The 24,585-nt window shown below is 41.4% G+C and overlaps 3 protein-coding genes across 10 annotated transcripts in view; 1 reads left to right on the top strand and 2 right to left on the bottom strand.

Moving 5' to 3' along the window:
• Positions 1-244: 244 nt before the first annotated feature.
• dcun1d3 (defective in cullin neddylation 1 domain containing 3) lies at positions 245-19,440 on the bottom strand. 6 transcript variants are annotated; one of them, XM_061224976.1, is made up of 6 exons: positions 19,111-19,440; positions 16,718-16,809; positions 8,419-8,501; positions 7,607-7,977; positions 6,304-6,852; positions 245-2,269 (listed from the first exon to the last, which is right to left on the bottom strand). In XM_061224976.1, the coding sequence occupies exons 5-6, from the start codon at positions 6,741-6,743 to the stop codon at positions 1,768-1,770; spliced, it is 942 nt and encodes a 313-aa protein (XP_061080960.1). In that variant the 5' UTR covers positions 6,744-6,852; positions 7,607-7,977; positions 8,419-8,501; positions 16,718-16,809; positions 19,111-19,440; the 3' UTR covers positions 245-1,767. The 6 variants fall into 6 exon arrangements, with proteins under 6 accessions (XP_061080960.1, XP_061080941.1, XP_061080925.1 ...); XM_061224957.1 differs by lacking the exon at positions 16,718-16,809; XM_061224941.1 differs by lacking the exon at positions 7,607-7,977.
• lyrm1 (LYR motif containing 1) lies at positions 19,415-23,471 on the top strand. Of its 3 annotated transcripts, none has more exons than XM_061224987.1 (6): positions 19,415-19,535; positions 20,109-20,169; positions 22,179-22,342; positions 22,435-22,495; positions 22,699-22,730; positions 22,943-23,471. In XM_061224987.1, exons 3-6 carry the CDS (start codon positions 22,184-22,186, stop codon positions 23,057-23,059), a joined length of 369 nt encoding a protein of 122 aa, XP_061080971.1. In that variant the 5' UTR covers positions 19,415-19,535; positions 20,109-20,169; positions 22,179-22,183; the 3' UTR covers positions 23,060-23,471. The 3 variants fall into 3 exon arrangements, with proteins under 3 accessions (XP_061080971.1, XP_061080985.1, XP_061080980.1); XM_061224996.1 differs by lacking the exon at positions 19,415-19,535 and adding an exon at positions 19,545-19,756; XM_061225001.1 differs by lacking the exon at positions 20,109-20,169.
• Positions 23,435-24,585, bottom strand: part of dnah3 (dynein axonemal heavy chain 3) — a 40,986-nt gene continuing 39,835 nt past the window's right edge. Inside the window, exon 61 of the mRNA XM_061230458.1 lies at positions 23,435-24,355. Within this exon, the coding sequence (XP_061086442.1) occupies positions 24,002-24,355 (354 nt within the window). The 3' untranslated portion in view covers positions 23,435-24,001. The remainder of the gene's footprint in view (positions 24,356-24,585) is intronic.

Raw genomic sequence — 24,585 nt, forward strand, 5'->3', positions numbered from 1 at the left:
TTTATGCCTGTGTTGATATTATTAAATAAATCAAGTAACAACTTCAACAACAATGTACATATTTAGAGAAAATTCAAAGAATTTTCTGAAAACAACAATTTAATTTGTAGGAGGTGCCTCCTAGCAAATGTTTAAGAAAATGGTTGAAGGCGGTCTTTAGGTCTGCGATTGCCTTTGACCATTTTCTCATGGTAGAAGTACTGTGTCCACCATTGTTGAGATTCAAGTAAATAAAGGAGAAGACTTTCTAAAACACATTTGTGTTTATTAAATCAAGGATGAACAGGAGTGACATATTTACTTGGAAAACAAAGGCATTTACGGGGGACAACATTATTCTTTAGAGAAATTTGACTACCAGCGAAAAGTTCTGTAGGGTCATCTTGAAAGGCTTATAAAGCAAGCTAGCTAATAATTTTCAAGCCTACTTTCACCAAAAACACTTTGGCCACAACTAACCCTGGAGAGGCAAAACACCCAACCCAAGCCCTCTTTTATTTAGGTCACACTCTGGTGTGGGTGGAGTGAGTGGAAACATCCACGCTTGGAGCTCAGGTGCAGGCGGGAGTCGTGCAGGTGGGAACAGCGTTTCAGTAGAGCACATTCTGCCTGCAAGCCTGAGATACACAACTCTGGCAGAGCCCAGAGGATTACAATACAGCACATTTACCATGACTCTTACATCCCACCCTCTGAAGAGTACGGGGTACACCTACCCAATTCAGTTACAAATAGATTCAATCAGATCATTAAGGATATGGGTGGAACGGGAATTGGACACTTCTACTCGTTGGAAGTACTTTTCCCGTATTATAGGGTCCACTTTGAGAGTATCATTCCCCTGGTATTTTGTTGGTTTAACATAAGAGGCCATTAGAGAACGGGGCAGTGGGAAGTAGACTACAGGTGACATCTCTGTATCCCTGGTGTATCAATGCAGCAATACCCAAACAGCCTGTTAAGCAGTAACAACAACAGACTGTAGGGAAATAAATATATATATATCTATAAATAAATTTATGTAATGGTCCACTTTCAGTTATTCAAGGAATGGCACTGAATGAATAACACTGTTATGAATCACTGCATTTGATATTAAACAGTAATAACAGGAAATGAAGTTAAGTTGCTTTCAATGCAAACGGCACCATTCCCAGTCAGAAGCTACTGTTAAAAATGCTTTTGCTGTGGCACTACTGCAATCCATGAAAAACTTGCGCTTAATTCAAATGAAAGAGAGAAATAAAATAATGTGGAGAAAGAGGCATGTGGATCTGGAGAAATGAGGCAATCTGGTTCCCTGCTGCTTCAGTGAAAAGCAACAGGGAAATGGTGAAGGAGCCTGTGGACAAAGTAACATTTCTAGGGGGATTGGTGAGGGTTGGATTATTTATTGTTTAAAAAGCAACTGCATGGCTGATTTTAAAAACCCAATAATTTAAATAAAAACATAATATAGTATTTCAGAGCCCTTTCATAAAACAAGGCAAATAGGACATGGTGCTGGAGAAATTACCCCCACCTTACACACACGTGCTTGTGCACACACACATAAACACTCACACTCACACAGATGCACATCCATCCAAACCCATTACTAAAAAAAACAAACCAAAAAACAAAAAAAAACAACAAAAAAAAACACAAAATCCCAATGATAATAATAATAATAATAATGCTAAAGATAACAATATAGATTTTTTCACCCAATGTTTCACAGAGAATCTACTTCTTGTGTAACTCCATGGACACCCCGAAGCTGATTAGTCAGTGGCCGCTGTGTGGTGACCCCGCCCCGTTGTCTTCAGTGTCTGTGCTGGGGGACTGGGCACACCTCCTCTCCTCCTCCCCCTTTTTCCTGCGCTCCACCTCCCACTCCACGAAGGTGTCGAAGAGGCTGGGCCAGGCCTCGTCCTCGCTGTAATTGCTGAGGTCGGGCCCGATCACCTGAGTGAAATTGAGGAACATGTTCCACGTGTCCCGCGAGATGCCCTTCACCCCGGACGGGTTCTCCGTCAGGAAGTCCAGCCAGCAGTCCAGGATGGGCGGCGTGTCCTGGGTGAAGACCAGGCGCCACAAGGCGATGGCGATGTCTCTGTGCAGCGAGCGCTGGCCCTCCTCCGAGTCCAGCCCGAACTGGAAGGTGAATCGGTACAGGTCCTTGAACTTGTCCTCCGCCCGGGCCTCCAGCAGCATGCAGGGGAACCGAGCGCAGATGCCCTCCAGGCTGTCCGCCCTGATGGCTTTGCAGCCCTCCACAAACTCCTTCCTGCGGAGAGAAAGGGCTGTCAGGAACCTCCTTTTCCTTTGCCACTGCCATAAAGCAGGTGGGGAGACTTTTCACAGGTATAAGCAAACAGCAAGGGAGAGGTTGTTTGCTGACAATTCAATTCCGTTTCATTTGTATAACGCCTTTTACAAAGACAGAGATAATTTATTTCACAGGAAAGCAGGAAAATGGGGGAACGCCAGGACTGTACCCCCCCTCCCCCTCAAAAAAAAAGAAGAAGCAAAAAACGAAACTTGCAAGTGAAATGAAAAAAACCACAGAGCCAATCAATCATCAGTTGAAGATTAACTTGACGCCAACACCTGCACATAGACAGTTTATCTCAGTCTTCCATTGACAATGAGGCCAACTGCTCTTACATTCTACGCACCTGCAGATCAAAAAGCCAAGGACACAGCCATTACACGCTTTCGTTGAAAAACTGCCGCAGTTAGATTTGCAACAGCAGCATGCCAATCGCATCCAATAAAACAGAAAGAAAAAAAGGTGTCGGCAAAGTCTGGCACCACATCCTGATGTTAAAGACTCTCTGTGTGGAGAAGATCCTTAACATTGACATTCACAGCAGAGATAACTAAATTGGCTCCTTAAACAGCTAAGAGACCGCAAAAGTATGTTCCATAGAGCATAGACATCAAGTGAGATCACATACCCCAATTTCCACTCAAGAGCTGGAAACAGGCTTGTCCATGCTGATATTAACTGATCAGGTATGAGTTGTCTTTTCCATAGCACCATCTGTGACCACAGCCGTAGCACACATCATCACAGCTGAGGTGACAGATTGGGATGGCAGCCTGGACTTCATCTCCATAGAACTTACTATTGTTTCTGACAGAAAAACCATGTCTCTGGCTTTCCAGCTTTGCTTACAGCTTGCTATCATTTATGCCAGTGCCAGCACTGTAAAAGTACAAAGATGATGGACAACCACCTATACATAAATACTGTATGGTGTTTTACAACAAGAGGAAAAATTCAAAGTTATAACCCAAGAGAAGACATTGGCCCACAGCACTATTAGATCTGTAAAAATCCATTACTTGATACCACACCAAAACTAGCACACAATCAGTAAATAAGAGAACAAGAACGCAAGGGTTCATAGGTGATAATTAGAAAAGGGTAAATCCTACATACAGATCATGAAGAATATATTTACCTGGAGAATAGTCGAAGCATGAAACAGCTTGTCAGGCCGCATAGTAGAGGCAGAGACCCCAAGAGTTCAAAGTCTACACTTTATAAAGGGCTAGTGTTAGTTGCATTGAAGTTTTCTATGTATAGTGGCTCCATAATTTCTGGCACCCTTGATATTTACGCACAAAAATATGTAAACTAAAATAGTATTTTTTTTCTGGAAAATGGCAAGGGATAATAAGAGATGGCTGAATGTCCTGTTCTCCTCTGTTGTTACCACTCTTAAAATGTCTCAATTTCCTCATATGCATTCCAAAATTAAATGTAGCATTTTTGCTATTGATCAAATAATGCCACATGAAATATTTTCACACCAAAGACCAATATACAAAAACCTTGGCATTTTAACCATGGTATATCCTATCCTCAATATGACCAACATTATGTTCTTCCTCCTATAATACAGTGAGGCACAGAACAGAGCATGTCATTTCCCAGAACATATTTTAACATGACAATTAATAAAGAGGCTTTCACATGATCATGTTGGAGAGAACATTCACACAGTACATCCGTGCATGTGTGAAAAATCACATCCATAAGTGTGGTTCAAAGCAAACAACGCCTGAGAATCCGTTGCATTTGCTGAAGGCTGTATATATTTAATTGCTCTGCCATCATGATGGGCAGCAGGATGCCTCTGGCACGAAGCAGAAGATCCCTCCCAGTGGGTGGATTGATAGAGTGTAAATATTTCAAACCCTTTCGCTAATCAAAGAGCAGTCATGCTAAATGACAGGAACACAGAGATGAGGTCAGATGCTGCCACCTACAGCTTCCAAGGTGCAGAATAAAATATTTGATCTTCAATACTGGCTCGGGTTGAAATCCATTTAAGAGCTGGTCACGCTCCTGTTTCAATTACACCACAAAGGGAAAAATAAGCAATCGCCCCCGTTTCGCTGACTGCTTTAAACTGGCATGATATCTACCCTGCACAACGTACAGCACCCATAAAATGAAGCCTCAGGCCCTAATGGAGTGCCCACGTGAAGAACGGCAGAATCTGACCCACTTCCAGCACTGCAGCCCTGTCAGTCAACAGAGGTGAGTGGAACTGGTGTAAGCAGAGACCTGCCGGGGGCTGAGCGTGTGAGCTGCGCAGGGGGAGATTAGGGAGAACAATGCTGAAATCCATCTGCTGCTGAGAATCAAACAATCTGTCCGCTCCTCTGGCCTGCTGCTACACCATCACCGCCATCTCCCAAAGCTTCACAAATGCCACACATGGCTCTACCGTGAGTGCAGGAAACGGAGGATGGTGCCAGCTCTATTGAAGAGATGCAACACCTAGGAGCCCACGATCTGAGACATCGATAACCATCAGTGTTAGTGTCACCGGAGACTGTCGTGGCACATATACTGCGATGAGGTGATGCAAGAACGCTGGTGGTCTGTCGGTCGGTGTTCGTACTGCAGAATATGCTGATCTTGCATTTCCTGGTTCTCAGAAAACACAAGCAATAAATATATTGCTGCAATGGATCCAAGAAACCCTAACCAGCATCTGTATCTGTATCTGTAAGGAAGGATAATTCAGCACTTTCCTTCAGCAGGACGGTTTAACACGCAGAAGTGGCTATGTTACAAGAAAATGGAGCGTTCTACATTCTCTAATTGCCTCTTTTCACTCTGCGATAATGCAATTAATTAGAAATGAGTGTTGGTAATTCAGTTCAAATTGAAGGTTTCCTTTTTCAGAAATGACAAGGAGTTCATTTTTAATATACAATACAAGCTTACTAAAAAAAACACAAAAAAAAAAACCTGAATGGAGCAAATGTAAACTCCAAGAAATGTTTGTTTAAAAAAGCTGATTCGATTGTTAGGATGTACTTGAACAAAGTGACTTTGAGGAGAAAGTTGATGTGAATAGTGTAATTTTGATGATAGTTATATACCCAATTACACAGATATAGTGGTTTTGAGATAACTTGAGTGAAATGCCAGCTAGCCTTTACATGTTTATTCTGAGGCATACTTTGAAAGGAGTAAAATGGTGGTTGAATGTGACACTTGCCAATTGACTTTAGGCAACAACAAAACAAATGTGCATATTTTTGTATGATTCAGTCATTTAAATGTATTTTAAAACGTATTTTTCGAAGCAAAAAGTTCACCCAAACTGTCTGGGCGTTGTAGTGAGAACTGTCAATTAGCCAGACAGACCGTGCCCCCACTTTCCACACAATGTTGTTTGTTGCCATAGCTACCACCATGATATGCCCTCATCTTGGGAGACTGAATTTTCACAAGCTAGCTTATGGTATCAACTATGGATAGTTAAGGTAAGGATGCTGACTTATCCAATGATCATTTTTGCTAGCTAGCTAGCCACGTTAAGATAAAAGTTATACGTTCTTATGCTTATCGATATCATCACCTTATGAAAGCAACCTGGCTAGCTAGTTAACAAGTAGGCTAACGTGCATGTCTTTGAATGGTGGGAGGAAACCGGAGTACCCGGAGGAAACCCACACAGACACGGTGAGAAAATGCAAACTCCACACAGAAAGGCCCAGACTGGGACTCAAACACAGGTACAGTCTAACCTTGTAAACTTACACATGGTGGCAGTTACCACACACTAACCCCCCGCCCACAGTTGCAGTCTCACCTTGTAAACTTAAACATGGTGGCAGTTACCACACACTAACCCCCCCGCCCGCAGGTGCAGTCTCACCTTGTAAACTTACACATGGTGGCAGTTACCACACACTAACCCCCCACCCGCAGGTGCAGTCTCACCTTGTAAACTTACGCATGGTGGCAGTTACCACACACTAACCCCCCGCCCGCAGGTGCAGTCTCACCTTGTAAACTTACACATGGTGGCAGCCTGGAACTTCCAGGCCAGCAGCAGCACGCGGAACTCCGCGGGGTCCACGCACAGGTCGTTGCAGAAGCGCTCCATGCCCTCTTCCAGGACGGCGTCGTCCTGCTCGTCCTTGTAGTTGGCGAAGAGCTCCTCGATGCGCAGCAGCGAGAAATCCTCACCGTTGCCCGACGGGTCTTCCTTGTGGGGGTCGGCCAAAAGTGCCGGGGTGACCGGCGGCTCTGCCATCACCTCCATGGTTTTGGTGCCGTTGGCCAGCAGGTCTCCGGTGGACTTCCCACAGACCGGGCCCGGCTCCTCCTTAAAGCCGCCGCCTCCGCCCTTCTTGTGATGAGACTTACTCCCCGGATCCTTGTCTCCACTCTTGCTGCCTAGCGATGACGATGGGTTCTTGCACTTGGTGACGCACTGGCCCATGTCTCTCTCAGCCCCGGTGGTTGTCCTCCTCCTCTCCCCCGCTCTCTGCTTCAGGCCTGGCTGGCTCCGCCTCCACGCCCAGCCACGCCCCTCAGCACACCATCATACGCTGCCAGGGAAGACAGGGTAGAGTCCAACAGTGACGTTCTGACCAAGCAGGTGAAGACAGTCTCCATTCTTGGAAAGCATACAACCATGAAGGCATCCGTCATCGTAAGAAAATATTAAACAAGTCTACTCTTTCTACAGCATATAATTCTCAATTGTACATCATTCCATATACTTTATTAGATCGGTCCTTTACATAAGGAAACCCATCAGTATTTTTTCGCCCAGGATCTTTTCATTTAATACGGTACAAAGCTACAGTGCTGTCCTAAAGTATTTGGACAGTGGTATAATTCCAAGAGCCAAAAGAACAGAAATTGTCCCACTGTCCACATACTAAAAGACTGCACTATAAATACGCAGGGACCACAGGCATTTAAAGGAGACCAGCAGAAAAGGATGAGTTAACTTTGTGGCAATCCTGACAAACTCTGCCTAAAATCCAAAAAAGCATCTTTAAAATTATGTTGCTCAATATTACAGTATCAGGCTACATTGTTGGTTGTCTCTAGGCATTCTTCCTTCTCAACTGCCAGATTATCTTCTAAGAAAAATAAACACTCTGAGTAATAGCCTCGTTTTCATTGAACACTGCTATTTGGAGTGTGAAAACAAACTTTTGTCACCATGAGTGACCACAGATATGACCAAATCAAAGAAAACTGGAAAATTAACGATCAACATTTTAAGGTAAAGTAAGTCTTATATCATAAGTAATTCAGGGACAGTGGTTCAAAGCTGCATATTTCTTTCACCTGTAAAAGAGGCCATGTTTCTCTTTTGCGGAATATTCCACATGGTAAGAGAGCTCTGTGATTGACAGTTGAGCATGTTGATTGACAGACTAGAGTTGAGCCAGCCTGGAACCAAATAATTGGCCTTTTACTTCTTGTACATACACATTTCCTGGAAGAATTCCACTATACTAATTTATCAACAGGAAAAATATTACCACAATAACAAAAACACAGCTACTGGCTCTGGGGGAGTCTTGCAATGCTGGTACTTAACCCTCATTCCCGGTGCCATCCAGAGAGTGAGGGCACTGGCAGGGAGAACAGCACATCTCTCTCCTTTGGGAATCAGGTTTACAGTACGGTGGAGTAGTACCCAAGGTGACGAATTTCTGTCCAAATATGACTTGAGACTCAATAATGACTCGTGAACAATAAGTCTGCCAAATGCTATTGTGAAAATGACGAAGTGAACAATGTCACAACCAATGGTTATTTTCCCAAGTGATGAATCCTTATATTTTACATGAGATTACTTAAAATAACTATACAAGTAAATTTACGTAAAAAGTAGATTATACAGGATCTAGAGGAGAGGTACAACAATCTAAAAAAAACCAAAACAATGTAAATGAAAGCAAATGCAGTAACACAGAACTTTTCATTTTTATCAAATATATTCCAAAAATTATTTTGTCATTGAGATTGGAGTCTTGCATATCGGGTTAGCCAGATCAGAGTACAATGAGGTTTAGCCACAAAATAATGAAAGTCCTGTATCTTTAAACAATATCTCAGAAGGTTATGAGAACACAAAAATGGGGAATACTTACAGAATTTTCTCAGAATGCATTGGTGATGTGCACAGGAGGAATCATCTCTTCATACTGCAGCACTGAGATGGACATCCGCAATTCTGCAGACAGACAACCTTTGGTTACCATGAGCAGCATATGATATACCAGCCAGGCCACTGGAGCCCAGACCTGAGGGCTATAGTTGGATTCTGTGTTCGGGCACAGCTGCTGTGTCTGAGTGAAGCAATTTATCTAGTTTCTTCTGGGAATTTAATGCAATATTAAGGGGTAACAGGGGTGTAAGATAAATAATATTGAACATGTTACCCAGAATAATAAAAGAAAGCCACATGCAAGAGAGCAGATTTTTGGTGAATTATCCTTCCTTAACAACACAGAAAAATTGTCAGGATGGATCATACTTAACCTAACCCCCTGCATTTAGTTTTTTTCTACAATTGTAGTGGGATATTTCATTGTACAAACAGATCTTTCAACAACTCCAAAATAAAATAATTAATTCTAAATGGGATACTATTCAGTATAAGAAATACTGAATAAATACATTTTCTGGTCATTCCATCACCTGGAGCAACGGACCTTTGTATTCGCCAATAATCCAGCACCACTATTTGTGGACAAAACTAAAATGAATCTCTTTTAAAATGGGAAGTTCCAATTCATGTTCTTGAAAGTAGTTTCAAAAATAAGCATGAGCAAAACCATCCTTTTAGCCTACTTAATTTATGCATTTTTAGATAACTTGACTCAAAGACCTGTTTTAGAATTTAAAAAAGGACAGTGCTCAGGCAACCAAGATGAGGCACATCCTGAAAAGTGAACACATACAGCAGAGCAGAGTTTGGTTCAACCTTTACTCAAAAGGTCTCTTATGATGGCTAAGCTGGTGGCAAAAAAGGCAGATAATAACAGATAAAAAATCTATAGGTTATGTATAACTATATATTTTTATTACAATACATTTCAATACAAAACATTTCAATGTTTTTTAATTTTTTTAAGTTCTCATTTTTTCTGAAAAACATAAGTGTCATAATTATTGGCACCCCTAATAATTACTGTAAATAAAATCAACAAAATGAAATTGTCAATAAAAATATATTTAATTTAGTTAATCTCAGACTAAAGTTACTATATTGTGTAATTTCTCTAGTCAACAGAAATAAGGTCTTCCATCACTTCACTTCCTGAGTACAAACATGAGGCAAAAAGCATGCAAAATCCCTTTGTCATCCAAAGCCAAGGAGCTGCTAATCCAGAGGCAACCTCCATACCACCAAACTCTTTGGAAGGGTGACACGAAAACATTCCTTACTGTGCACAATAAACAAAACCAAACATGGAGCCAAACGTCATTGGAGTTATGACTTGAAGACAGTGCTATGGTCAGATGAGACCAAAATGTAATGTTTTGGCCATACATACCATCAACGTGTTTGGGGGCAAAAGAGGAATGCATACAAGAAGAAGCACCTCACACTTAATGTTAAATATGGTTGTGGGTCATTGATGTTTTGGAGAAATGGTCAAATAGCACTATTTAAGATCAATGGCACAATTAATTCAACAAAGTACCAGGAAATGCATGCAGGAAATTTGGCAGCTTGTCCAGCAGGATAATGACTCCAGGCCTGTGGTCTGAACGGAAGATGGGGGTCCATGAGGGCAAACCCAATAATATCTATGATTCTGAAGTTGGAGCAGACTGGTCAAAAATCCCTCCAAATCTGTTGTCCAACCGTATCAGAAATTTTAGGGAAAAGACGCATGACTGTTATCTTCACCAGGGTTGTTTGCACAAAGTATTAAACAAGGGGTGACAATAATTGTGAAACCTGTTTCATGGAGAATATTGTTCATTTTATTTGAAACATTAAAAACGGCACATTTTTAAGTTTCAAAATTTAAAAAAAGGAAAACGGCATTGTGCAAAAGTTTGGGAACCCTGTCATTCTCCTGTGTCCCCAGCTGCCACACAACCCCAAAGCATAATGGATCCACCGCCATGCTTCACAGTTGGCAAGGTGTTCTTCTCAACAAAAGCTTGAGAAGAACTCAAAACATACTTTCTTTGGTTTTATCAGCCCAAAGCACATTGTTCCAAAAAGCTTCAAGCTTCTCAATGTTTTCTTTTGCATACTTCACACGCCTAATTTTGTGTCAGGGTTGTTCTTTCTGGCAACTCTACCATGTAAGTCTTAGCATCTCTCACCAGGTCTCAGGCCATTCTATCTGAAATCTTTCCTGGTCTTCCAGATTTTGCCTTGACTTCATTAATCCCATTTATCTTCCATTTTCTAATAATGTTTCTGACAATGGAAAAAGGTAGTTTGAAACATTGAGAGAGTTTTCGTAGCCTGCTTCTTGGTGGAAATGAACCATCTTCATTCTGAAATCCAACTGTTTAGAGCAGGGGTCACCAACCTTTTTGAAACTGAGAGCTACTTCATGGGTACTGAGTCATACTAAGGGCTACCAGTTTGTTTTGTCACGCGCACAATACTGACCTTTGAACTAGAGTAGGTCAGAGTTCACCTAAACTTATCTAAACTTCATGTATAATAAACATATTTTTAAGATATTGTCATTTTTAAATGTATATAAATGCAAGTGTGATTAAAAAAAAATAGCAACAGAATAAAATTAAATTTTACATTACATTACGTTGTTGGCATTTGGCAGACGCTCTTATCCAGAGCGATGTACAACAAAGTGCATACCCATAACCGGGGATAAGTTCGCTGAAAGACCCTAGAGGGAAGTACAATGTCAACTGCTACCTGTACAACAAAGATAAGGACGAGGGCCAATTTTTTTTTTTTTTTTTGAACAAAGAAACAAACAACAGAGCAAAAGTGACCAAAGTTCACTATCCAAACACTGCTTACCTAGCTAACTAAAAATACCGATACACAAAGCAAGTCACAGAGACAACAATTAAGGTTCACAGGGAGGTAGGGAGGGATGGGGAGAGGTGCTGCTTGAAGAGGTGTGTCTTCAGCTTGCGCTTGAAGGTGGGGAGAGATTCTTCAGTTCTGACCTCAACGGGGAGTTCGTTCCACCACCGTGGAGCCAGAACAGACAGTAGTCGTGAGCGTGAGGTGGAGGTGCCAAGCGGCCTATGGAGGCTGAACGAAGAGGTCTGGCAGGGGTGTAGGGTCTGATGATTGTTTGTAGATAAGCTGGGGAAGACCCCTTAACTGCTTGGAAGGCTAGAACCAATGTTTTGAATTTGATGCGAGCCATGACAGGCAGCCAGTGGAGGGAAGTAAGCAGGGGGGTGACGTGTGAGTATTTGGGAAGGTTGAAGACCAGATGAGCTGCTGCATTCTGGATAAGTTGGAGGGGTCTGATGGCGGACGCTGGGAGGCCAGCCAAGAGGGAATTGCAGTAGTCCAGGCGGGATAGAACCATCACTTGGACCAGCAGCTGGGTCGAGTCGGGGGTGAGAAAGGGGCGGATTCTCCGTATGTTGTATAGGAAGAACCTGCAAGACCGGGTCATCGCCGCAATGTTATCGGAATGGGACAGTCTGCTGTCCATCACCACGCCAAGGTTTCTTGCACTGGGTGATGGCGTGAGTGTGGTATCCCCAAGGGAGAGATCCAGATGAGGAGAGGTATTAGCAGGGATGAGTATCATTTCAGTCTTGCATGGGTTGAGCTTTAGATGGTGGTTGTCCATCCAGCTCTGGATGTCCCTCAGGCAAGCAGAGATACAGGCTGAAACCTGCGTATCAGACGGCGGGAACGAGACGAAGAGTTGGGTATCGTCCGCGTAGCAGTGGTAGGATACCCCATGTGAAGTGATCACAGGGCCAAGGGAGCGAGTGTAAAGAGAAAAAAGAAGCGGGCCTAGGACTGAGCCCTGGGGAACTCCTGTGGCGAGGGGCCGAGGTGTCGATACCGAACCAGCCCAGGCAACCTGGAAGGAGCGACCAGAGAGGTAGGACTCAATCCAGTGCAGGGCTGTGCCACAAATGCCCGTTGCTGACAGGGCAGACAGGAGGATGGAGCGATCCACAGTGTCGAAGGCAGCAGAGAGATCTAGAAGAATGAGGACAGAGGAGAGGGAGGCTGCTCGTGCGGCATGGAGTGACTCACTAACGGAGAGGAGCGCAGTCTCTGTCGAGTGGCCCGATCTGAAACCAGACTGATGGGGGTCTAGCAGGTTGTTGTTACAAAAGAAGAAGAAAGTTGAGTAGAAGCGGCTCGTTCTATAGTTTTAGAAAGGAAAGGAAGAAGAGATACCGGGCAGTAGTTCTGGATGATGGAGGGATCCAGAGTAGGCTTTTTTTTAGCAGGAGAGCAGGAGTTGAGAAACATCAGAGTCTGTAAGGGGGGAGAAAGTGGAAAACGAAGGGATGGGCCTAGAGGGGGGGAAGGGCACAGTGAGGGGGGCAGTGGTTGTAAAGGATCTGCGGATGACTGTGACCTTCTCATCAAAGAAATCAGCAAAGTCATCAGCAGCAAAGGAGGAGTGAGGAGGAGGCGGTGCGTTGAGGAGAGAGGAGAAAATAGAGAAAAGTTTCCGGGGGTTAGAAGCGGAGTTCTGAATTTGTGTTTGATAGTATTTTGCTTTGGCGGCAGTGACAGCGGAAGAGAATGCCACCAGGAGAGACTGGTAAGTTTTAGATGCAGCTCACTAGTGAGTTGTGCTATTTTTAGAACAGGCCTGCGGGCGACTCATGTGGTCCTTGGGGGCGACCTGGTGCCCGCGGGCACCGTGTTGGTGACCCCTGGTTTAGAGGAACCCATGGTTGTTAACACCAGACAGAGCAGCCACTGCAGTTGGATACTTTAGAAGGCATGGAGTTACTTCAGAATATAAAGTTCAGCCCTGTAATTATAATCACAGACTCGCTGAAGCCCTAATAAGAAAATCACTTGGGTCTGGACCTTAGTAATCATCTTTTTAAAAAGTAACAAAGAATAATCCAAAAGATTTCACAGGGCCCTTTTCCTTTTTATAATTTATAAACAGTAGAAAATGAAAATAAAAAGCAATCTTGCTTAAAATTTGCAGAAAGGTCTCGTGTTTAATTCTGCATCACTTTTTTTTATCAGGTTTACTTTCAATCGCATACAGACTAATTGTAACAGACATTTAAACTTGAGGTGCCCAAATTTTTGCACCCTACTGTATATGAAAGGCTATTAAAACGTTATGAAATAGTTGATTAAGTTTTTGTTAGTTTGCAGTTAACCATCATATAAATCTGCACTACAATATATTATTTATTCATTGTCACTGAAGAAAAAAGGATGCGTATGGATGGGAAAGATTTTCTAATTTGCACATGGAATCTAGTATCAAACAGCACCCATCGCCCACAGCCAAGTAAGGTGATCTGTACAGCTGGGTTAGGCTGGACTGATGACAAGTTCACCTGGAGCTACAATGTGGAAACAATGTTTAGCTTCCACGAGGCAGTGAGTTTGAGGCCGTTTTAAATATGTACAAAACATCAGGACACATTAACAGAGCTAACAGAGGGCGAAACAGAGGAATTTATTAAGTGACCTGACATTCTCCGGTGAAGGAAAAACACTATTAAAAAATCACGTTCAGCTTCTCTATGGTATGGGTCAGTGAGAGAAAAACAGCAATTCAGTCATTATATCGACTAAAAACAATGGCTGAACAGAATAAGGCCAATACTTTGACTTGATATAACCCCTGCAGATTATACTATTGGAAAGTACCTTTCACCATTTCACAATGGGCAAGTTAAGACAGCTAAAAAAAATCCCATCATTGAAAAGTGAACTCACTGAAAAACTATGTTTCATGGTATGCATCCTGTACTTACATGCTTGTTTGACTTTCTTTTTCCTGTAAGCCTAGAAACCATTCCACCTCCTCCAGTTGATATAAGATGGTCGTACCAACAGGTCTGATTATTTAAACATTCAATAATCTTGCAGAATTTTTTTTAAAGTGTAGTAATGTCTGGTTTCGTAAATAAAGCACAGGGCTTTCATTTAGCATTGATGCTGTCAGGCAGTGTGGCTAACTTACATCACCAGTTTAAATAAAGTGGTTGGGTTCTAGGCTTAGCCCACAGGTTATAGTGGAGAACACTCAACTGTTTCCCATTCATGTGTACAAAGTACAAAATTCATGGGGAAAAAAATACTTTAAAGTATTTCTAGATACTTTCTAATCAGATAGAGGCAAAGATGGGGTGTGACTCCATAGCACACAGAGTCAGTGGCCAAGGTGCCAGTTCCTATGGTTTTAGCTGTAGAAGATACAGTTCCAGTTTCTCTGGTTTTAACTATGGAGGACTTGTCTTCATCTATGTGGGACCTGTGAACAGTGACTCTAGCTGAGGCCTAGAACAGCCGGCCTGACAACCCCAAGGCCTTAATCTGATAATCCTGGCTGACACCACTTGGCCCGGTCCCTCCCTCCCTCCCTCCCTCTTTCCACACAGCTGCAATATGTGCCGTCACTGTATGGCTGGGGCTTGTGTTTTTCCATGGCCACCTACAGCATTGTGTGTAACATGGATAATGGATCACAGTCCTCAGACATATGCTGGATGTGAAATTAGCAAATGTATGCCCCAGGTACATTAGCCGGAAAACAATGGGAGACACCAGGGCATGGTGAACAAGCACATTGGTGGATTTCTTTGCTGCTATTTAAACAAATTGTGGCTGCTGGCACTGGCAGCAAATAGAACACAGTGTGCCCTTACCAAACTGCATTGGTGCCCTGATTCAAACTATAAATGTGGGGAGTACAAAATATAGAAATGAAGATGGACTTCAGAACAGAACTGTCGATTGAAAGGGGTGAGAGTGTTGGGTTTTTTGGAATCAACTTGGGTCTACCTTCTTGAATTCAAAGACAAATTTAAACGTCCAATTCATGGTATGCACCATGGGCACGTTGCACAGAGGGCAGCTCTTGTGAAAACCATGGCCAGGGAAAGCGACTTCAGCTATGGCCATGTTCCACAGAGCGCAGAGACCTCCTGTACCTGTTTTACATCTTGTGATTCTGAATACTCCTCCTTCATCAATTTAATTTATCCACTCTGATTTTATGACACCGACATGTTGTCCATCTGCTGTTGATGTATTCATTTAATGCTAATGCTAATGCTTGTGTGGCTATTCTCATCAGACAGCTTATGTGATGATTGCTTTCTTGAGACACACTAAGGAAATACTATTTCTTCCTCAGCAGATGATTCACTACGGCCTATCTGAGTCACGCAGCACAGTGAAATTGTGTGGGCCAATATACTGGTCTTGAGCATTCTGTTGGTGAAAGCTATGCTTATATACTACCCATACTGCTTGAAAGCATAATCATGGCACACTATACAGAGACATACCCACTCAAAACACATTCCAGTGGAAACAATTAGCTACATGTGCTCTTAGTCTACCCAAGTGAAGGAACTACACAAATGTGCACTAAAAAAAGTCAGGTGACGCTCATGCTCAATTCTAAAGAAGTGTATAAATTAGTGAAGGATATAATGGTAGTAGCTGTGAAAGAGTTTGTGCAAAATTAAGCTAAAGCCAAGCTTCACAATGAAAAAAGAAAACTGCCCACTTAGGGCGAAGGGTGAGCCTATGTTTTTGGACTGACCGAAGGTTATGTACCATGCACCTCAAAACAGTTCTACAAAAGGTTTTCAATTAATGCTGATAGCAGGACTGACAATTGTAATTAAATTGTTATTGTAAACCCTTGTGTGTGTGTGCTACCACTGTACTAAGAGCAGAATTGGCACTAAAAAGCATATTCAGGTTCAATGTGAACACCTTAAAAAAAAACTAGAGGCATTTTACTTCAATCCAGTTCATATGATATTACTTTTTGTCTCATTACATGACCCTTTGGGATTCTAAATAAAACCCTTTAATGTCACAGAAACTCCTTTATTATTGCCTCTTGGATAGCTACAGTACATAGTCATTAAATACTTTCATTGAGACCTAACCTAATTTTTTATAATTCCGTAACAGTGTGTAGCCTATATTTTATATTGGCAATCTACAGTACATTAAATTGGTGAAACTGGAAAAACAAGTTGCAGTATTGCCAAAAAAAAAGGTTCAGGAAGAAACACTGCAACTATCTAGTTTTCTACTTTATTGATAAAACACAAAAATCAGTAGAACGACAGCTTGTACGGCATCATTGAAAAAAATGTTTGTCGTCTTCCATAATATTATAGCAGGGGTCGGCAACCCTGGTCCTGGAGAGCCGCAGGGTGTGCTGGCTTTCGTTGTTACTTGGCATTAATTGATCAATGAAAGCCGTTGATTACACAGTTAACTCACCTCACCTGGTTTCTTGGGTCTGAATCGGTTGCTTATTTTAAGGTGGAGACGAAAGCCAGCACACCCTGCGGCTCTCCAGGACCAGGGTTGCCGACCCCTGTATTATAGGGATGTTAAACAGAGGGAACATTGGTACTAGAAAACATTACTTAAGACAACTTGATGCCTTAAAATATCTGCTACAAAAATGATCAGCATTTTAAAGGGTTCGCAAACCACACCATCCATATAAAAGCAGAGCTCAATAAAACTTGAAAGGTCAGCTGCTCTGATGCAGCAGATCCTCTGCTGTGACCTCACCTCAGGAGGCCAGTTAATTACAGCACTGCACTGAGGAGGTCAGGAGCAGATCTCTCTCTCTCCCTCTCCCTCTCCCTCCCTCCCCCAGGGCAGCTCTGCCAAGGCAATAGAGCACTCCACTCGCCCTCCTGGCCTCAGTGCCAGTGGCGTCACTTGGAGCCCAATAGAGCCTTAGTGCAAGGATTCTCCATAGCTTTGTCAGCGACTCTACGAGGACTATCAGTGCCCCACTCACACTGGTGTCATGTTGCCAACTGCTTATGCTGCCTATGTAAAGAAAAAAAAAAAAATATATATATATAAATAGTGGAAGCATAAGGTCTCTGATGGAACAACACCAGTCCCTCACAACATGAGCTTGTTCTGGAACAAACATAATGCCTCAAATATTGCATTGATGTATGGAGTGGCAGGATTGAACGATGGAGTCAGTGCTGTGCAGGACATACTGAGACAGTATGGGAAAATAAAACAAAAACAAGGAGATTTAAAAAAAGAAATATGCCAAATGACAGGCATAATTGACTATTTTATTACAGATGGACTGTATTTCAATGGTAGCACATACTAATATTTGAGCGCTGAATTTCTGGAGAGAAAGGTCCAGCTATAGTTTATAAGCACCTAACAATGGAAAGTCCCTTCCATATTTTAAGAAAGTGGATTGAAAACATGCAACTTGGAGACCAGCAACAAAACAGCCTTCATAACACCAAGCAAAAGATATTTGATGAAAACATTCTGTGGTTTTGAGTAAATATGATTTTCTTTCCAATATTGTGGAACACAAGCAAATTTAGAAATTGCAGTTACCAGACAAAACCGCCACACACATGGGTTGACATGATCAGTTGCGTAATTGCATTCCAAAAATCACGTTGGTGGTTTGGTTAATTTAGACAAACTAGGAGGACACGCAGTACACCTCTCTTTCGGGGAAATGTGAGCTAAGAGGACACGTAAGGTTAGAGACAGATCGTTAAATCAATTCAGAACGTGTCTGCTCAGTCATTAGCTCCACCTCTGCTCTTAGCATCTGATAACTTATCTGAAAGTCGGTCCCCCTGACCCGAGAGCCCATTCCCACACAGCACAGTTTAATTAAAAATGTTCAATAAGCCTGCTGCACTGATACCGTCATCACAAGGACACATCAATACACTCCTTGAGCTCCATTAAGCTCAGCCTCAGACCTGCCGTTCATATAGCTAACGTTACAGAAACTGACGACCACCGGGAATGTGCAAGACTAAAACAAATCGCAGATATATCTTGCTTCACCTTTACTTTTAGGTGCGATTTTGCAGGTTTATAGTTTTCCCCAAACAGATGCCAAAAGTAACGTTCAATATTTAACACGTGGCTAAAACAATACAGTTAGACTACCAAAAACCACATTATAGCTAGCTAGGTACTTAATAAAATAAATAAAAACTACTCGCTCTACTAGCCCTCCCCCCCAATAGCCATGTTATTTCAACTGGAAAATGAAACTTCAAAGGTAAGGTTTCAGTCTTTTGATCAAGCAAAATTGTTACAGCACAGCATAACTTAGGAAATAAAACCCTATGGTCGCTAACGTTACAAACACAGTTAGCTCTAGCTGTAACTACCAGCCATAAATAGATTACAGGTAGCTACTGTAATGTTTTTCAATAAAAACTGGTTGCATAAGTAATTCGTTAGTAGCTAGCTAGCTGATTATATGGACTTTTGCAAACAACAATAATAAGAGAGCTAACTAACCTATAATTATCCATCTAACGTTAGCTAATAAACTCACTAGTAATCAAATTATAATATATATTTACACTGCAACATAACAAGTTAACGTTAACTAGTTGACTTGTGAATTAGCTTAAGATAGCTAGCTATTTAAGCTAAATACATATAGCTAGCTAGCCTAACCTTAGCTTTAGCTATCGTTTTCGCTAAAAGTGGCTGACTGGCTAACTAGCTACTGTAGCTAGCAAGCTAGGTAGCTTGCAATATTGTTTTCCGCAGATAGTTATAAAGTTGAAAAATGCAGAATACGTAAATAGCTAGATGACGATTTGTTTGAAAAATAACTATTTCAGTTAGATCAGAATATACTTACCTTTTAAATGAATCAATATACTGTCGAGAATTTGACACTCATCACTCCCAGCCTTTTAGCTAAGTCCCACACAGGTTAGACGACAAAACAGCCTTCTCGAATTGATAAAAGTCCTGCCTTCCGACTGCTTTTTAACATAACACTTTAACTCTTCTGTATCATTACCTCTCCCTTCAAATGTATAGGTAATAGCTAAAGTGGGGAAAGCGGATATAGATCAGTTTCTTTTTTATTTCTTCTCTCTTTTTTGCTGCCCAAATTGAGTGTACATTAATGTGAATTTTCCCTGCATCACTTCCTGCAGCGGAGCAGTGATCTCTACAGCCCAGACTCAGCTGCTTGTGCAGAACGTCACTCGGCAGGAGCTCGCACGCAAAACGTCATCCATGAAGCGACAAGAGTAGAAGGCAACACACGTTAGGAAGGTAGGTCAAGTTGGTTCATTTCGAACCAACCAACCAGCTAGCTAGATATGGAAATATTAAGAAATGTGGAATTGCAAATCTCCATCTTTTAAAATGGAAGCATCTACTGTTAATGTATTTGATCCCCTTTCGCAACAGTAGCTTGCTAGTTGCATATTTGATGTGTGCTTAGCTAGCAGTAATAATATGGTCAGATGGCGAGGCACAGAATCTGACGTTAAGTAAGCTGTTGTGCTTGTGTGCTAATCGAGTTCTTGTAATTATTTTTTCGAGTGCCGTAAATTAAAGGACATGTATTGTAGCTAGACGAGAAGCTATTATTTGTTGTAGCATTTGCAGCTGTTGGCTTTATAAAATGTAGCAAACTGTTACTAAAATATCTTAGTCACTAGCGCTATATTGTAAAATAAGTGTGCTTGTTACCGTTGAAATGTGTCTTTTAATATGACTTTTCAAGTTTTTAAAACCATAAGCCTATTTATCACTTTATTTCCAATGAGCTATGTGAAATACCATCGATTTTGCTCACGTAAATGAAGATTTCATAATGGTCTAATCTTGAATTCCTCTCAGTATCGCCACCGACATTGATCTGTCTATCGGAATACCCCACCGTGTTTCAACAATCGCAACTGTGAGTTGCAACATATAACTTATGGAATTAATTGTGATTTGTTGCACCTACTTTTAGAAAGAGGTGTTATACGTTGCCCTGTGAGTTTTGTCATTTGTATGTTATAGACCTCTAGACCTACATTCCTGCCCATTATGTATATTTTATTGTTACGGCTTTTGTGTGATTATTTGTCGTTTGGAAGATTTTTCATACATTATATACACTTATTGCCATCTTCTGGTGAGTTGTGGGAACTGTCCAATGCCTGGCTGTTTCATTCAACTCTTGGTCTGTGACAGTGTCGACTACTCTCCTATACGTGCCAAATTCTGTGAATCTGATGTTATACGTAATGAAACTTACTGTATCTCATACCTCGAGATACCGTATCATGTCATTTCCCACAAAAAGTGGATTTCGACACTCAACATCTTGAAATGGAAAAGCATTCATTTAATATTATTTTGTAGAAATATAATTTGGTTTGTGAATTGCATTTGCATGTTCTATTCTGGTATTTTACATAATATTCTGTAAATAAAGTACTCAACATCCTGTTCCATCCTCTTCCTGACAACGATTAATCCAATCCAAGTAAATGGTCAAAATCCACCCACGGAATTCCACCCAACAAACAGTATAACATCAGTTCTCTACATTGAGTTGGTAGCATGGAGCTATGGCTTGGAGCACTTTTTCTTCCACCCATTTCATATAATCTCTGTGAATTTACTGTAGTGTTTATTTTCCTCTTTAAGAGATTAATCTGTCATTGAAGTTGTTCATTTCATGATCCATTATACACTCAGTGAGCACTTTATTAGACGTATTGGTCTTCTGCTACTGTAGCGTATCCACTTGACACGTTGTGTGTGTTCAGAGATGCTCTTCTGCATACCACTGTTTTAATGCATGGTTATTTGTATTACTGTAAACTTCCTGTCAGCTTCTACCATTCCGGCCCTTCTCCTCTGACCTCTCTCATTAACAATGCATTTTTGTCTGCAGAACTGCTGCTCACTGGATGTTTTTCATTTTTTGCACCATTCTCTGCAAACTCTAGAGACTGTTGTGTATGAAAATCCCAGGATATCAGCAGTTTCTGTACTGGTCCACCCTTTTGGTTGAGAGTAGCATCAGGTCCACTACAAATTCAGGGTCATGTCTAAATCGGTATAATTTGAAAGTAAAGCTTTAAATGAACATTGAAGACTTGTTGTCAGCACCATTACGTGGTCAGAACCAGGGAGCATATGACTGTATGCTGGCACAAAAATATTTATGATTCCTTAATCTGTACTGGCCAGGAAAATAACATTACATTACATTACATTACATTACGTGGCATTTAGCAGATGCTCTTATCCAGAGCGACGTACAACAAAGTGCAAATCAAACACAAGAACACATGCAAAAGTGGACCTGAGAGGACAGTACAGTTCCGAGTCCTAGTGTAAACATACAGAAATTCAGAACCCTTGAAGAGTACAATCAACTTTCAAACTAGCATACCACAGTTGGCAGCTAACAATTGCTATATTCACTGGGAATATGTAAACAAAAGTATAAAGAAACAGTCCTCCAAGTCATAGGTCCATGCTCCAACTATAGAGAAGTGATGTTGCCCTCTACTATGGTGTGATTAGGGTGGGGTTCGGGGGGTCTGTGGGTGGATTTCGAACGTTTATTTGGAAGGATTTATGTCAATATAGGATTTATCATAGTATGTTTAATGAATATTATGGGAACCATACCAAGCAAAAATGCCCAATTTTGGTGCCTCAGTTAGCTTTATTTCTCACAGATCAAATTTTATGTCTTCAAAATCATGATACAAGACTGCTTAACTTTTTCTAACTACAGGAAACATTTCAGAACAATCTGAAATGTTAGGTGTATGAACATTAACCTTTTTCAGGCCATTCATATAATGTAAATATCAGTGGGGTCGACATTGCACCTGTGGAGTGAAAATTCTTATAGTGGTATGACCTGGGTGAACAGTTTTGGTTTTTTTTGCCCGTTAGGCCAGATGACGGCAGCTACAAGGCAAGAGGTTCTCTCATTGTACAGACGGGTGCTGCGCATTGCTCGGAGTTGGCAGGCACAGTCTGCACTTCAACAGGACACTGAGAGAGAGAGACTCTACATAGCTCAAGAAGCACAGACTCTTTTCAGACAGAACAAGCAGGTAGGCTGCTTCTTTTCTGGGATCAAGATCAATAGCTTCATGAAACTACTGTGTACTGTAAGATGGCTTAGTTTCTTGTTATGTCATTTAAGGTTACCGACCCACAATCCATCAAGATGTGCGTAGAAGAGTGCCAAGCAAGGATAGAAATTGGTGAGATTTTTTAACTTTCTTTATAATGATATTGAAAAATATTTTAAATGGTGTAGCTAACTGAAAACAGCTCATGAGGTCAGATCTAAATGTCTCCATCGAAATCCAAGTTTGCTTTAGATTTCTTAGTTTTTTTCTGTCAATCTTTTTCTTCTGTGGTTTATAAAAGCCCACCAAATTATAATTTTTTTTTTATTTTTTAGGGCTACATTATCGGAATCCATATCCACGGCCGGTAAGTGAGCATGCTGTTAATGAACCACACTCACTGTAGCACTCTCTTTAGTGATTCTCCTTTCTTTGATGAAAACAAACCTTCAAAACTTCTGCTCAGTTGACAAGGCCCGTATTTCTGGTAAACTAAATTTGATGTAGTAATTCAAAATCATAACTACATTTGAGTGCGAGATTAAAAATGCATCGACCATATCTTCTGCTCTCTTGCAGACATACCTTCCTCCAATGGGGCTTGCCACTCAGAAAGGCAGAAAGCTACGTGCCCAAGTGAGACTGAGGAAGCAGGCCAAGCCCATTTACTTAGGACCACATGATGAGACTTCCTGATGATGTCACGGTTCTCGTGGCGTGAGCCTGAGGCCAGGATGCAGGACGCTGTGAATGTGGGTATGATGGAGACGGGGGCCATGTTTAATCGGAGCATGACACAGAGGCCTTTCTCAGCATGCTTGTTGTCAATACACAGTTGTTCTGATGTGGTGATAAAATTGCTCTCTTCATTCTGTATGAGTGTGCAATATCATAAGTTAATTCTTCTTGTAAACATTTCAGAGCTATACTCCACACGATGCAGTCAAATCTGTGTTCAGGCCCCCCAATATATCGTTTTGCCATTGCCATCTACTTGAAGGAATTTTTATGTCTTAGCATTATTTTTTTAAATCAAGTTATACAGTATTGTATGATATAATATAATGGGGTTTATTTCTGTGTAATAAAATATGACTTTTTACAAACACATTTGTTTATGATTCAGTAGTATAATTTAAATCCCACACTGAGAAATAAATTGCTAAATTCATGAGAATAAAGTGCTTTGGAGTGCCAGTTGCATGCCAGATCATTACCTGATGTAACAAGTAGTTGATGCAACTTTGCAGAAAGACACTACAAACATATTTAAATATATTTTTGGATCACACTACTTGTTAATAATATGTTAAAGAAATACCTCACAGATTTCTTATTCGTTTTAGTGACTTGCCAGTAAATCATTAAAACATGCTTATGTAAACGGCATCACTGGCCTTAGCAATGACTTGTTAACATAAACTGGATTTCTATATTAACACATACGATCCAAAAAAAATCCTACATTTTCTGAAACTCACAGTATAAACCGATCGTTCATGTTGCATAAGATTTGGCAATTATGGGATAGTGGTCTGTTGCTGTCAGTGTGTAATACAGCAGCACAGTATAATGTCTATTTCTGTAAGAACAGTGGGAAGGTGGTGTCCTTCGGGAAGGGACTGAGAGAGAAGCAGCTCAGTCATCCAGCTGGCACAGACAGGCTACGCCCCTGTTAATCCAGTGCTTCTGGGGCTTGTCTGACGGAAGCTCGATGGGGAGCACGTAGTTAGTGGAGTGTCCGGTGGTGGAAAGAGTGCCACGGCGGGCGCTGGTCTTGTAAACGGGGCAGACGTAGATATTCTCATGGAGAAATTTGGACATCTCTCCTGGCTTGAGCCAAATGATGGGAATAGGGTCAAAAAGGATTTTGGGGTACGATTCCCCGATCACCATCTTCTCCCTATCCCAGCGAGCACCCTCCAGGAACAGCCCCTTCACGTAGGCCCCATCCTCTGGTTTCTGCTCCATCTCGCTCTCCTGCTTGGTCACCTGACCAGACACAAGGTAGATACCGCAACTGATCACATTCTGAAATCAAACAGTCTTCTGAGATAGAATCCTCTTTACATAGAATTGAGTTAGGTATTACTGCAGCAATCTCATACCTAAATGTCAGAATCATGTCCTGAATTGGATTTGATAGCAAAGTTCAAAAAACAAAAAACAAAAATAAGCCTATTTTGTTTAGCCAGGTAGAGAATATGGATCGTTCTTAATAC

Source organism: Conger conger, chromosome 2, assembly GCF_963514075.1.
Source record: "Conger conger chromosome 2, fConCon1.1, whole genome shotgun sequence".
Lineage (NCBI taxonomy): Eukaryota > Metazoa > Chordata > Actinopteri > Anguilliformes > Congridae > Conger > Conger conger.